Here is a 12321-nt window from a genome sequence, read left to right as displayed (position 1 = left end):
CTGCTTCAGACACTGTGCCGCTCACATTGTGTAACCAGTGGCCCTCTGTCAGAGGAGCAGCAGCATCGCAGGGAAAGAACCGTTGGTCACATTAACCCACAAAATGGTCCACTCAACTGGCTCTTCCGTTGGAGAATGTTGAGTTGAGAAGCAGTGAGGAAGGAAGCGAGAAACAGCCAGCGACGAAGGCACAGATCGCACCAACCGTGGTCCGTGGTCGTAAGAGGTCGTTCTCCAGTTGCATGATTCCGCATCGAAGTGGTCACAGCAGCGGAGCACATTGATTGTGATAGTGTGAGTTTCATTAATGGATTGAAAGATTGATAAACTATCCAGCATGGGCATAAGTAAGCTGCTTGATGCGTGGGCTGGCTGGCTGTCTGTCTGTCAACACTTTGCAAGTAGATCGAGCACAAAGATTGATTAGCTCGCAACGTATTGGAACGGGAGGTTTCCATTTGCTATTGTTTACTGTGAAGATATGTTTGAATTCTTGTTCGATCTACTGGCTACATAACGAACGAACTGAGCAATTTACGTGGTGTAGCGGATCAGCACAGTCAATTATGCGCGTAGCGATATCTACGAAGAGCTGTTGCTAAGCCCTACCACTCACCGATACCATTGCGATCGAAATCAATCGATCTGATAACGAGTGTTATCGGAGGGTTTGATTACCGTCCTTATCATGGCACCAGCAATCGTACCAGCAATTCAGCATCGATGGATCTCCCGGGACAAGGTGTGCAGAGGCACTATAATGGCGCTCCAAGATGGAAACCACGGCGGCTGATGAGATGTTCTGCTTATCGCTCTGCTTTTGTTGGACAGTTCGTGGGAACATAATTATTGATTAGCATTGGTGCGTGCAGTCCACTGCTCTACCATAAGTTGCTTCCATTACGCACACTCTCTGGGCTCAAATAATAATAATTTGAAGGATAGTTTGCCATCATTAGTTTGGAAAGGCGACCGATCGTTCTCGAGAAGTTCCTCAAAATTAGTAAAAAAAAACAGAAGTAGGTGTGGCAACATGCCTTGGATCATTGCTGAACTAGAACTGGTGGAAACACGTCGCAGAAGGCGCCTACTAATTATTGGAAAACACCATCCAGCTTGATTTTCTTGCCCAGCATCCGGTAGCCAAGACTTCTTAATAAATAAAACAACCCTTGCTTGAATATACCGTCTACTCCCACAGAGTCTTTTCCTGGAGTGACAAATCCATCAGCCTACAGGATAATGATTTCCATTTTCAAGATTTTCTCCTACAATTCTTTGTCTCATGAATGTCTCACACCAGACGATCCAGCGGGATGATGTCTGTCACGTGTCAGCGTAATTTATTGCACTTCTCCTCTGCATCGCGCAGATATATCGCGCGCAAAGTATCCCCAAGAAATGGAAATCGCTCCTCTCTTTGTAACAGAACTAGAAAGGAATTTTCCACTCCTTTGTCCTCGTGCTTCCGCCAACGATCCACCGTATGGGATGGTAAATCGGGAATCGCGATGTATCCAAACAAGAAGAAGAAAAAAAGGATGTACAAAAAATCCCAAAATTAAATCTTCTTCCAATTTCGTTCCAGCTGTTGGGCGCAAAGCACGATACCCGCTTGTCCATGAGGCCACGCTTCTTCAGCAGCACTGGCAGCAGCAGCAGCAGCAGCAGGACAAAGCGCAAAAATCACGTTCGGCGGTACGCGACTCCCAAGATGCTCGCTAGAAGAAGAACCTGTTTGCCTCCCGCATGACGTGCTGCTGCTGCTGCTGCTGCTTCTGTTTTCCATTCAGCTCACAAAGCAGCAGAATGCGCGCGTTAGAAGTTGAATGGGGGATTGCGGCATCGTCCGGTTTCTCGTTTCGGGTGGATCTCTCGATAAAGGAGCGCGGCAGCCGTACAACGTGGCATCTCGAAAAGGGTTGCACACATGTAGAAGATGGGGAAGAAGTTGGAGGCTAACATGCCCTCAATCCCTTTGTAGCAATGACGAGCAGCAACAGACACATTAGATTCTTTCGAGAGGAGGAGCACGGGGGCGCAAACAGTAGTGGTGCTCGTCAATAATCGGTGCATCCCAGATTCTATACCCACCCCTTGGCACCCCTTTGGGAGTCGTGGCGTGCTAATCATCTTCGTATCAGCATCGAGAGCAGCATAATGTTCCCATCCGCAGCATTCACACGTGCACACCCAACGAACCATCCTCCTTCGCTGCGCTGCACACAAAGGATACTCCAAAAACCGGGCAGAGGTTACCCAGGGCTAGTGTTCTACATTTTCGCTACCGATAGACGACCAGTACTTGGCCGCAGCTTCTTCGCCAACATCTAGAGCAGTACCAGCGTACTGGCGGCGGCGGCGGCGGCACGCAGATCGATTTTTCCCGGGAGCGTCTTTTGAGCAGCGAGCCGTTGTCGATGGGGGTCGTCGGGCGACCTCGAAAGAAGGTATGGCTCGTGGCTCCGATGTGGCCAAAGGTAGTAAAATATGTAGGCTTTCATGCCATTTTGGAAGATGGCCAGAGAGACACGGTTTTGAGAGATTTCAAATTACATAAAATACATAATTGAAAAAAAATCATCCCCTTTTTGGTGTAAAAAAAAGCATCGTTGTCGCCCCCCTGTCACGTGTGTTCAAAGATAACACCGATGGCCAATTGAGCAATGATAAGAGCGTCCAGCGTCCAAGGTGCAGATAGCTTACGATTGTGGCGCAGCCGGCGCACCAAACAAGCAGCGAACGATAGAATGTATTTTATCACAAATTGCCCCAATTCCACTCCATTCAGCTCAGCGCTCATTCGCTCAGATAATCTGATGAGCGCGCCGTGGCCCATTGAAAGACAACAATGTTGCAGAGCATTGAATTCACCTTCATAATCAATCGCACCACAGGGAAGGTGCGTTGCTGATAAAGTGGAACAATCCTTCCAAAGGTTTTCCAAAGAAAATTTGTCCAGTCATTTTCGCAGGAAAAAGGGGAACGGAAATGTCACACAAAACGGAAGAAAAGGTTGTTCCGCACTAGAGTGACCGTGAAAAAGGCTCACTTCTCCCATAGTGCACGCGTCTACTACTACCATGCGGCGTTACCATGGTTACGATGCACAACGGTGTTCCGTGGCGCAATGAGACGCGTCGTGCCCGTCCGTCTTTAGTGCCATGCCTCCAAAGTAGGACACGCACCGTACCACCAACGTCGCGCTCCTCTGCAAACCGCAATCTCACCGCCACCGTGACTATGCTGACGAGTAGTGAGACCAACTAAAGGTGCGCGTCGCGTAGGCTTGGCGTTCGGGGCAGCGGTGTTTGTTTTAGTTCTACTTCTTTGTGTTACCTCATTACGCCGTTCCATTCCCCGTCCGTTGCTACCCGGTGACACATCATCATCTTGGGTACACGCGGAACCCAGATCCACTATCAACGTTGAATGTAACGTCACGAGAGAGCAAAGCGAGAGTCTTTACGATGGCCGTGTGCTACAAAAATGGGGTACACAGCCGGGCGGACGTTCGTGTGCGTGCGTGCTCGGTCACGATCGAGCATTATCAACAACCTTCCTCTCGCTTCCCGGGGGTCCCAGGGAGCGGGGTGTGTTTGCAGCAGCGAGTGAGCAGTGCGTATGCATTACACACCCGCCGCAATCCTCCTCCACGTTACGCTGATGCTTGCAAAGAGACACCCGGTGCGTCACATTGGCCACACGACACCACACCGGTGCCGTATGAATTTGGGACAACCAGCTGGGATGCGTCAGGTAGAGGGGCACGCACGGCCATCGGTTCAGCTATAGGGGGCCGCATGCAAATCGAACCTGTCCTATCGTGTACTTCGATGGTTTCGCTTTCGTTGGCCTCTTATCGGCCATTTCAATGCACCACCACGGGTAATCGGCATCAGGCCGTGAAGGCGCTAATGGTCGCCACCTTTATGAGTAATCGACTCTCTTGCTCAAGATGATACTCCGGCAACAGCAACTTCGATTGGAAGGCTCGATTACATCGTGAGCGTGGGCTACTGGATCAGAAGATGGACCTCGCTCACATCGAAGACAGCTGCGGGTGCGTTTTGCGGTTGTTAGGCCACGGTAGAGGCATTGGACCAGTTGCTGTTCGGGCGCACGTAGAGATAGAGACAATCGTATCGGTGAGATTCGATCTCTGCACGCGCATTCTACGCGCTCTACGTGCGCGGCTCGTTGTGTCCCTCTAGATAATGCTCCCCACAGACGAAAGCGGGTTATTCGTACTTCGAAAATCAGGTGCCAGTAGCCTGGAACTAGTAGACTGGTCACAGGGTTCTATGGACGAGCTGTAGCTGTGCTGTAAATGATTGATTTTTGTTTTGTTTTAAAATTCTTATACAGTTCACTAGCGTAATTCACAACGGTACATTTTCCGGGAAACGGAACAAACGTGTCGTAACAACAGTTTCACCTGCTAGTGGTCACCTTTCTGTTGCTTAACTCTTTACAACAAAATTGTTTTGACCCTTCACCGGAAACACAAGCACACAGGCGACGGCGGTACGCGATGTCTTTTCGCTGCCGCGACGATTTTACAATTTTCCAGGGCCCACTGGCTTGCTAGATACTTTTGGTGCACACACGTTTCTACGGATTTAATATGAGTTTTTTTCTGCTCAACATTTTCCGCTTCCAATGCACTTTTCCAGGCTGATGCTCGTTGCTCTGTTCATGGCCATCCCCCTGGACGGACCGAACGGAAAACGTCCACTTTTCTTCTGGCGCGCGGTGTGTGTATGTGTGATTTTCCTTTACGCGCCCGAGAGCTTCTTCACTCACTTTGCCGTAGTAACCATTTTCTTCTTCTTCCTCCTGCTCCGAAGCGCCACTTACTATTCCTCCATCACCCCCACCGCGGTTCTTGGTTGTCCCGTGCCTAGAACGCGTTTACTACACGCGTAACGGTCGTCCGGTCTTCGTCGCGCGCCTGCTTTGTTCCCATCGGTTCGGCTCGTTCGCTCGCTCGCAACCGCTGCTGGTACCGAGTGCAAAATTGTTTCTAGCAACCACGGCACGGTACGGCACGGCGTGCGGGGCTGTTGTCGCTCGCAAAGAGACACCACCGAGAGCGGAACCTTGATGAAAAAACAAAGGATAAAAAATACGGTCCGCCAAGATTGGCACGGCACCATCGTCACCGAGCGCTGTGGCCACAAGAGAGAGTGAGAGAGTGTCTCTAATTTCTCTCCACGGGACGGATATCAGGACGAAAGTTTTGACGCCAAACGGAATGGGACGATTGCAATCGACACTCTGATAAGTTACAACCCCAATCCTTCCTCTGGCCACCAATCAGAGCCTCAGGGAACAGGGGCACTTGAAATGTGGATAAGAATTTGAGTTTGCCAGTTGATTAGAGACCGATGATTCAAGAGGGTGATCATCAAACGACGGCAAACGCTTTGATATCGAGGACAACACAACAGAGAACACCCTCACCACAAGCAGCAACAGCCGTGGCCAATCACTGTGGGGTTTTTTGGGGTGGTTGTTGTTGCACACACATATCGTCATCCTGCGGTGGTGCCCCTTCGGTTTCGCAGTCGCGATCGGTCGAGAAACTTCTGCTCAATAATCGTCAAAAGGAATTTCCAGAAAAATCACCTCCAACAAGCGAGCGACAAGGAATTCGTATGCGGGAGGAGCGACGGGGTCTCCGTGATTGTTTTAAAACTCTTGCGAAACGTGACGCACCTTGCCTTCTTCGATGATTGATCGGCAGTTCTGGGAACACGGGAAGCACGCGAGGACAAGACTCGAGATTTCAAGACACTACCACTGCATCCGACCAGGCCAGGGCTTCGATTCTCTGCTCAACACGCGATGAGCTCAGCTGACGAAGTAGCACACAACCCGTCGACTACGATGATGATGATTGCGGGGGACACTTGGCACCTTGCACCACGAGGCGTTTGCTGCTGGAACCTTTCTTTGCTGATCTCACCTCCACTCCGATGGTGCACACGGCAGCAGGCAGGCAAGAGGACACAAACTGAAAAAAAACGAACGCGACCGCGACGAACCGAGAACAACGCGAGCCAGAACTTTTTTGTGTATTTTCTTGATAAGACCTGTCACCCGGTCAGCAAGCACTCCAGCTCGAATGCCTGACACGCTGCGCTGACAGTGCGAAACAGCTCGAGTACGCAGGTACTGTTCGAATTTACGCAGCCGATTTTTGCACTCGGATATCTGTTTTTTACCGATTAGTTAAGGATCTGGCTTCAGTTTCCGTGAAGGCGCATGCACTTCTTTATTTTTTGGGTGTGATCAAGCGTACAGCGAGGCCCTAGTGGATGCGAACCAGCACTGCGTTCAAACGCACACGCATGCGTCTGCGTCGAAGGACCTCTTTCGAATTCGAACAGCTGGATTTGTTGACTGGGGTGCGCAGTTTGTTTTGATCCGCCGCCCTCTTTGTTGTGGTCATTCGCCTTCGAGACGCAATTCGCGGAAGTTGATTCGCAACCGAGTTGTTGAAATTTTCCGTGACTAAACCAGTCCCCGTGCGAGCAAAGATGTCTCTCCCGCGCAACATCGGCCGGCTGCTGAAGGTAACACGCACTCACAGCGTGCCGTGTGCGCTGTACCACGAGAATGTGCTGGAGCACTACGAAAATCCCCGGAACGTCGGGTCGCTCGACAAGAAGGACAAGAACGTCGGCACCGGCCTGGTAGGCGCTCCGGCTTGCGGTGATGTGATGCGGCTGCAGATCCGGGTGGACGACGACGGGAAGATCATCGAGGCCAAGTTTAAAACCTTTGGCTGCGGTTCGGCCATCGCCTCGAGCTCGCTGGCCACCGAGTGGGTGAAGGGCAAAACGCTGGATCAGGCCCGTCAGCTGAAGAACACGGACATCGCCAAGGAGCTGTCGTTGCCCCCGGTCAAGCTGCACTGCTCCATGCTGGCCGAGGATGCCATCAAGGCGGCCCTGGAGGACTACAACAAGAAGCAGAAGAAAGCCGAGTGAAGCGGGTCCAGCAGCAGGACGGGACGGGTGAAGGGATGCAGGGACGGTGAAGGGGCAGCAGAAGTGTATGATAAGAACCGCTATGTCATAGTTTGTACGTCTGATTGAATTGTATATGAATGCATAAGTAGAGGTAAATAAATAGATTCAACGAGTTGATAACGGATTACGTGCACGCAGATTCCGGCATCTTGTGCCACCGGCCGGAAAGATCAGGGCTACAGCGTGGTGTTTATGTAACCAAACAGTCGTGTGACTCATCGTTTAGCACAATATCGTGCAATACTGCGCCGTCGTTTTCATCATTTCCACGGGTTCGAGCGTGAAAATGCCGCCACAGAACGGAAGGATTTCACAATTTTCGCAGCCATCCAATCAAAGCCTGCTTTTCCTCCCGTGCGCACAGGGTGTTCCGGCGCGCGGCCTCAATCAACGGTTGGAAGTTTGCCGGTTACGATGCGAATTAAAAGACCAAAATCGTGGCGAATGGACAGAAAAATTACAAAAATGTTGTCGATGCAGATCGCGAAAATTTGTGCAAAAGAGCATTAATTAATGCCACGATTTTGATCTGTGGTGCACTCGCATCGAACCATCTGGAGCCCCCCCCCCCCATTGTTTTGACGTTTGCCTTTGTCCGTTTGAATTCCGCGAAATCCTTGAAATCGATCGATCGGTGGAGGTTCAGGGCCGCGGAAAGGGTGCAAGCACCGAACAAGCGAACGGGAGTAAAACCAGGTGTGGCAGCGCATCAGTCATCAGCATTGCAGCTTCCGGGTGCATCAAGAACGTGAGTGGAGAGAATGGCGGCGAACCGTGCGCTACTGCAGTCCATCCGGGAGGACGATTTCGTGGAGTATTTCCTGTTCCCCGCCGGTTCCACCGACCCGCAGGATGTGCAGCTAGAAAACAGTGACGCGAGTCTCGAAGTGCTCCTACAGGACGTGAATCGGATTGCGGAAGAGTTCTGCCAGCAGTACATCTGGCATCGAGACGCTTTCCACGTGGTTCCCCGACCGAACAACGACTCCCGGTTGCTTATCGAGGTGGCCAACGGGACCGAGGGATCCCCGGTGGATGGTAGCAGCAGTACTGGAGGTACAGGAGCGATCTCAAATAGAGCGATGATAGTTCTCGTGACACACGCGCTCATGTTCCGCAATTCCGTTTCTATTTTTAGCCCAACTACCAGCTCATCTGCACGGGATTTCCCACGTCGGTGACAACATCCAGGACGAGTGGTTCATTGTCGCACTGCTCTTCCACCTGACCGAGCAACTGCCCGGGCTCGCGGTGCGTGTGATTGATGCCGATGGTGAGTTCCTGTTGATCGAAGCCGCCGAACAGTTGCCACGCTGGGCAACGCCGGAGACTTGCGAAGGCAGAGTATTCATCGTAAATGGAACGCTGCGATTACTGGAAGGCAAGGGCGACGATGAAAGCAATCGTACGACGGTACCGGATGTCGGTGCAGCACTGGAACTGGTGCGTGGCCGCGATGGCACCAAGTACACCGTGAGCGACGAAGTGACACGCTGCATCCGAGACCGGATAGTGGACTTTCCGGCGAAAATCACCGACCATCATCACCGAGCGACGGTGTACGTGCCAGTCGGAGTGGCGGCCGTTCTACGCGAGAACCCACAACTCGTCGCACCGGCAGTGCTTGCATTCCGGAATCGGGATCCGATCGATCTGAAGGTTTGCCGAGCGATGCGCTTCTTCCCACCCGAGTGCTGTGTGTACGCGAGCGTTACCTTCACCAAATGCCTCTACGCCATGCTGTCCCAGAGCCGGTACCAACCGGATCGACGTACCGGGTGGACGATTCCACCGGCAACCGATCCTAACCACAAAGCGCATCTACTCGGCCTGAAGCTAGCCTGTGGCTTCGAAATACTGGCCTCACAAGCCAAAGCAGCCCGTACCGATTGGGAATCGGATAAAGGGTGGCAAAGCTACCGACAATCCCTGACCGCCAAGGGATACTTCCGCGAGAACATCGAGGGATCGCAGGAGCACACGAAGCTACTCGCAATCGCTCGCGACTATTACGCGGAACACCGGGAATCGATGCGTTCGACACCGAAGATTGGCGAAGAGATTGTCTCGATACTGCGCCGCAACGAGTGGGATGTGGAGGATCTGCGGAAACAGGGTGAAGCTCTGCCAGCGGCCGATAGTGACGATTGGATGAACATTTCGCCGGAGGAGCTCGATCGTATGCTGACGGAGCGGTATGGAGCGAAGAAACTGTTTTCACTGAACTGCAACGGCAACACACAGCAGGCGGCGACGGATGTGAGTGAAACGTTTACTTCGATGGTGAGCGAGTTTCTGGATCGAAAGAGTGAGTACGATGGAATTGTTGTGGAGCCAGAGGAGACCCGAACGGGTCCAACGGTCGATCCGGCGCTACTCCAGGGTGTTAAACCGTCTCCTACCAAACCGAAGCGCACCCGGAGCAAAGCGGCACGCGATCGTAAGGCAGATACTGGTGCACCATCGCCAGGGACCGCCAGTGCCACGGTGGACGATCTTTCACCATCTCACCAGCCATCGTCCAATTCGGTCGATTTCGATGCCGGTGCGTTCGGAATGCACGTGAAGAATATGCTCGATCTGTTGATACCGGAGGACCGGTGGGACTCGTCGGAGGAGTCCGAGATGAGTGATTACAGCCAGGAGGGGCAGGATGAGTACGAGCGTAACCTCGAGGACATGTCACCGACTCGGGTCAATCGGGCCATCCAGGGTGAGCTGAAGTCGTACATGGACCAGATGGACCGGGAGCTGGCCGGTACGACGATCGGGCGTAGCTTCGAGACGGCCATCGGCCATGGAGAAGGAGAGGAAAGTGTGGAACAATCATCGGCACAACCGGCCGGGGACGATTTCGATGATATTGAAACGTTTAAACCGGTCAACATCGATGTGAACACGCTGCGCAACATGATGGAGAGCTACCAGTCACAGCTCGGTGGTCCCGGTCCGGCCGCCAATCTGCTCGGCTCAATGGGAGTTCAGATCGCCAAGGGAGGAGGAGGAGGTGGCAGCACCAAGCAGACGGACGTTTAAACGACGGTCCTCAAGGCCGGCTTCCAGTTCCGCTTTTTTCGGTGGCCAAATCGCGCACACACCTACATTCATATCATACACCCGTGCACCCGCAGTATCGTAATTACCGCTTAATTCCATCCTTTCCATCCTGCTTTCTGCCGGTGGAAGCGTCCGCATTTGCTTATACCGAGATTAGGGGGAATAGACTTAGCCAGCAGACCCCGAGCGAGCGAGAGAAGGTTAGGTGCCAGGTTAGATAAGTTTAAAATAAGTAAGGTTGAGGTTCAATCAGGTCTCAGGTCGGGTAGGAAGATGTATGGGAGATGCCGTTGGTTAGGTTGGAAAGAGTCTATGCATGTTGACAGAATGAGGGAGGATCCAAGGACGCGAGTCTTGTGCCAGACAGAGAGAGATAGAGAGTTCCGTGCTAGTAGCGATCGCCTCTCGCCCTCGTAGCTTTACGCACAGACAGAGGGAGCAACTATAAAATATATGTATTACTGTTTAAGAAGCAAATCTGACCAGTTCCGCATGGTCATGGTTACAACCTATACAATCTGAACGCAGATTATTGCTGGAGGACGCATGCATTAAAGTAACGAGCCTCTTTTACCTCTCGTTCGCGCGCTCTATACACCCTTCCCTCGATGGTGCTATTAGTGGTCTGCCAGAAACAAAAAGGTATGAGAACTTTCGAGTTTATTAATGATAAAATTATCAATTTTGTTTTTAAGTTTTTTTGGTCCTACTCTAAGCTGCTGGCGCAGTAAACTTGTTTAGCGATTCCTTTGATGGAGCATTCATGTCTTTTAATCGAGAGGTAGCATCTTAGTTTCATTTACGTTTGCGTAGGAATAAGAGTCATAGAAGGCCATGTTTGAGAAATCCGTGAGTTAAGCGACATCAACAATGTTCAGTTTCTGGTCATTTTTTTACGATTTTGTACAAGTTTTCGGCGGGAAAAATCAGAACTAAATTCGAAAATTGGGCCCAAATTATGAATAGCACATGCCATTCGATATTATAACATCGAATACGCCAATAGTCTTCAGAACAATTATCTTCAGTTTAGTTGATGGTTTTTTTAAGTTGCTAACGTACTATCAATGCACGCAGTATTTGAAACCTTTCCATGACACTCAAAACGGACACTAAAATTCGAAAACACCCACACATACTCCTCAGGATTTTAACAGTCCAAGATGCAGAAGCTTTCAACAGACCACGTACATACCCAGTAGTGGCCATGGTATTGCCATATTGCCCTTCCATTTAATCAAGAAGAGCTCCCTGTTCGGATGGCGTTCGGATGAGTAAAACGCGACACGTGGATTAATAAAATATTAAAAAAAGAAAACAGTGTGTCCTTCATTTATTCAGTTTTTCTTAGTTCCTGGGAATGAGGGGGATTTGGGAGGGGGTGGGGGGGAGTGACTCGGATTATTTACACATTTACCGGGTGGGGCGGGACACTCGCGTGGATTGTTTAGTAGATCGGTCACCGATCGTTCGATCGTTCGCTTACTTGACTAAAAGGGGCTGCTGCTACTCCACTTCCTCCTTGCTCCTCCTTGCATTGCTAATCAGGTTACACAGTTATTATTGCAGTAAGAATGGGTGGCGCGGCGCACGCGGCCGGCTCCTAAACTCTAGTGAAATATGCTTCTGCGCACCCTGGGCACCGTGCGTCCGAGGGGCCTCGCATCGCCCAGCCTTAGTTACCTCTTAGCGAAATCATTTAATTTAAATGGTTAGTAGGTAGATCGTAGCTCGGTGCTCCTCGCGAGAGAGAGAGACAGTGAGCACGCAGATTGGGGTGGAAAGGGTGTGAAGGAAGGTTAAAATTAAATTACATCTCTATCCAGCACACTCCGCAGTGGAGTGACTGGGAAGGGGGTTACCACACTGGATCGCAGCTTTATCCCAGGGTACCGAGGTGTCCCAGGCTCAGTAGCGTGTAATGTCCCGGTCCGAGTACTTCCCGCTTAGCTTGCTGACGGAGAACCGGTCCGAGTACCGGTCGCGCTCATCGAACCGATCCGTCTTGTAGTCAATCTCCTGCGGCGTGTAACCGATGCTCTTCTGCCAGTGCTTCGTCCAGTAGAGGTCCTCGTTCTTGAGCTGGGCCGGTGTTTTCGCATCCCGGCACACGATCACGCAGTAAATCATGCTACCGATCAGTGTACCGAATCCGAAGATCAGAAACACGACACCAAGGATCCTGCAAGGAAGAGAAGCGGATAGAGAGAGCATTAAAACCGTG

The 12321-nt window shown here is 51.4% G+C and overlaps 4 protein-coding genes across 11 annotated transcripts in view; 2 read left to right on the top strand and 2 right to left on the bottom strand.

The window, feature by feature from the left end:
• LOC126574104 (zinc transporter 1) overlaps positions 1–6079 on the bottom strand; it is an 18592-nt gene extending 12513 nt beyond the window's left edge. For 2 of the 7 annotated variants that reach the window (XM_050234084.1, XM_050234077.1), the window contains exon 1: positions 5722–6060. The gene's annotated coding sequence lies outside the window, so the exon portion shown is untranslated. Of the gene's footprint in view, positions 1–4251; positions 4344–4438; positions 4775–4806; positions 5027–5721 lie in introns of those variants that run through there. The other 5 variants (XM_050234081.1, XM_050234080.1, XM_050234079.1 and 2 more) reach the window with 5 other exon arrangements.
• Positions 6080–6440: 361 nt separating this feature from the next.
• On the top strand, positions 6441–7164 carry LOC126574383 (iron-sulfur cluster assembly scaffold protein IscU). Its single transcript, XM_050234560.1, has one exon. The coding sequence runs from the start codon at positions 6546–6548 to the stop codon at positions 6996–6998; it is 453 nt and encodes a 150-aa protein (XP_050090517.1). The 5' UTR covers positions 6441–6545; the 3' UTR covers positions 6999–7164.
• Positions 7165–7650: 486 nt separating this feature from the next.
• LOC126576049 (protein ecdysoneless) lies at positions 7651–11385 on the top strand. The gene is made up of 2 exons (XM_050237131.1): positions 7651–8096; positions 8179–11385. Exons 1-2 carry the CDS (start codon positions 7802–7804, stop codon positions 10074–10076), a joined length of 2193 nt encoding a protein of 730 aa, XP_050093088.1. The 5' UTR covers positions 7651–7801; the 3' UTR covers positions 10077–11385.
• Positions 11386–11404: 19 nt separating this feature from the next.
• The window catches only part of LOC126576050 (uncharacterized), an 81514-nt gene continuing 80597 nt past the window's right edge, over positions 11405–12321 (bottom strand). For both annotated transcript variants that reach the window (XM_050237133.1, XM_050237132.1), the window contains one exon: positions 11405–12279. In XM_050237133.1, coding sequence (XP_050093090.1) covers positions 12006–12279 — 274 coding nt within the window. In that variant the 3' untranslated portion in view covers positions 11405–12005. The remainder of the gene's footprint in view (positions 12280–12321) is intronic.

Source organism: Anopheles aquasalis, chromosome 3, assembly GCF_943734665.1.
Source record: "Anopheles aquasalis chromosome 3, idAnoAquaMG_Q_19, whole genome shotgun sequence".
Classification (NCBI taxonomy): Eukaryota; Metazoa; Arthropoda; class Insecta; order Diptera; family Culicidae; genus Anopheles; species Anopheles aquasalis.
This window is presented reverse-complemented; position numbering and strand designations above follow the sequence as displayed.

Coding starts and splice junctions, on each gene's coding strand:
- LOC126576049 (XM_050237131.1), top strand. CDS start 7,802: ATGGCGGCGAACCGTGCGCTACTGCAGTCCATCCGGGAGGACGATTTC. Junction 8,097..8,178: donor TGGTAGCAGCAGTACTGGAG/GTACAGGAGCGA, acceptor TTCTATTTTTAG/CCCAACTACCAGCTCATCTG.
- LOC126574383 (XM_050234560.1), top strand. CDS start 6,546: ATGTCTCTCCCGCGCAACATCGGCCGGCTGCTGAAGGTAACACGCACT.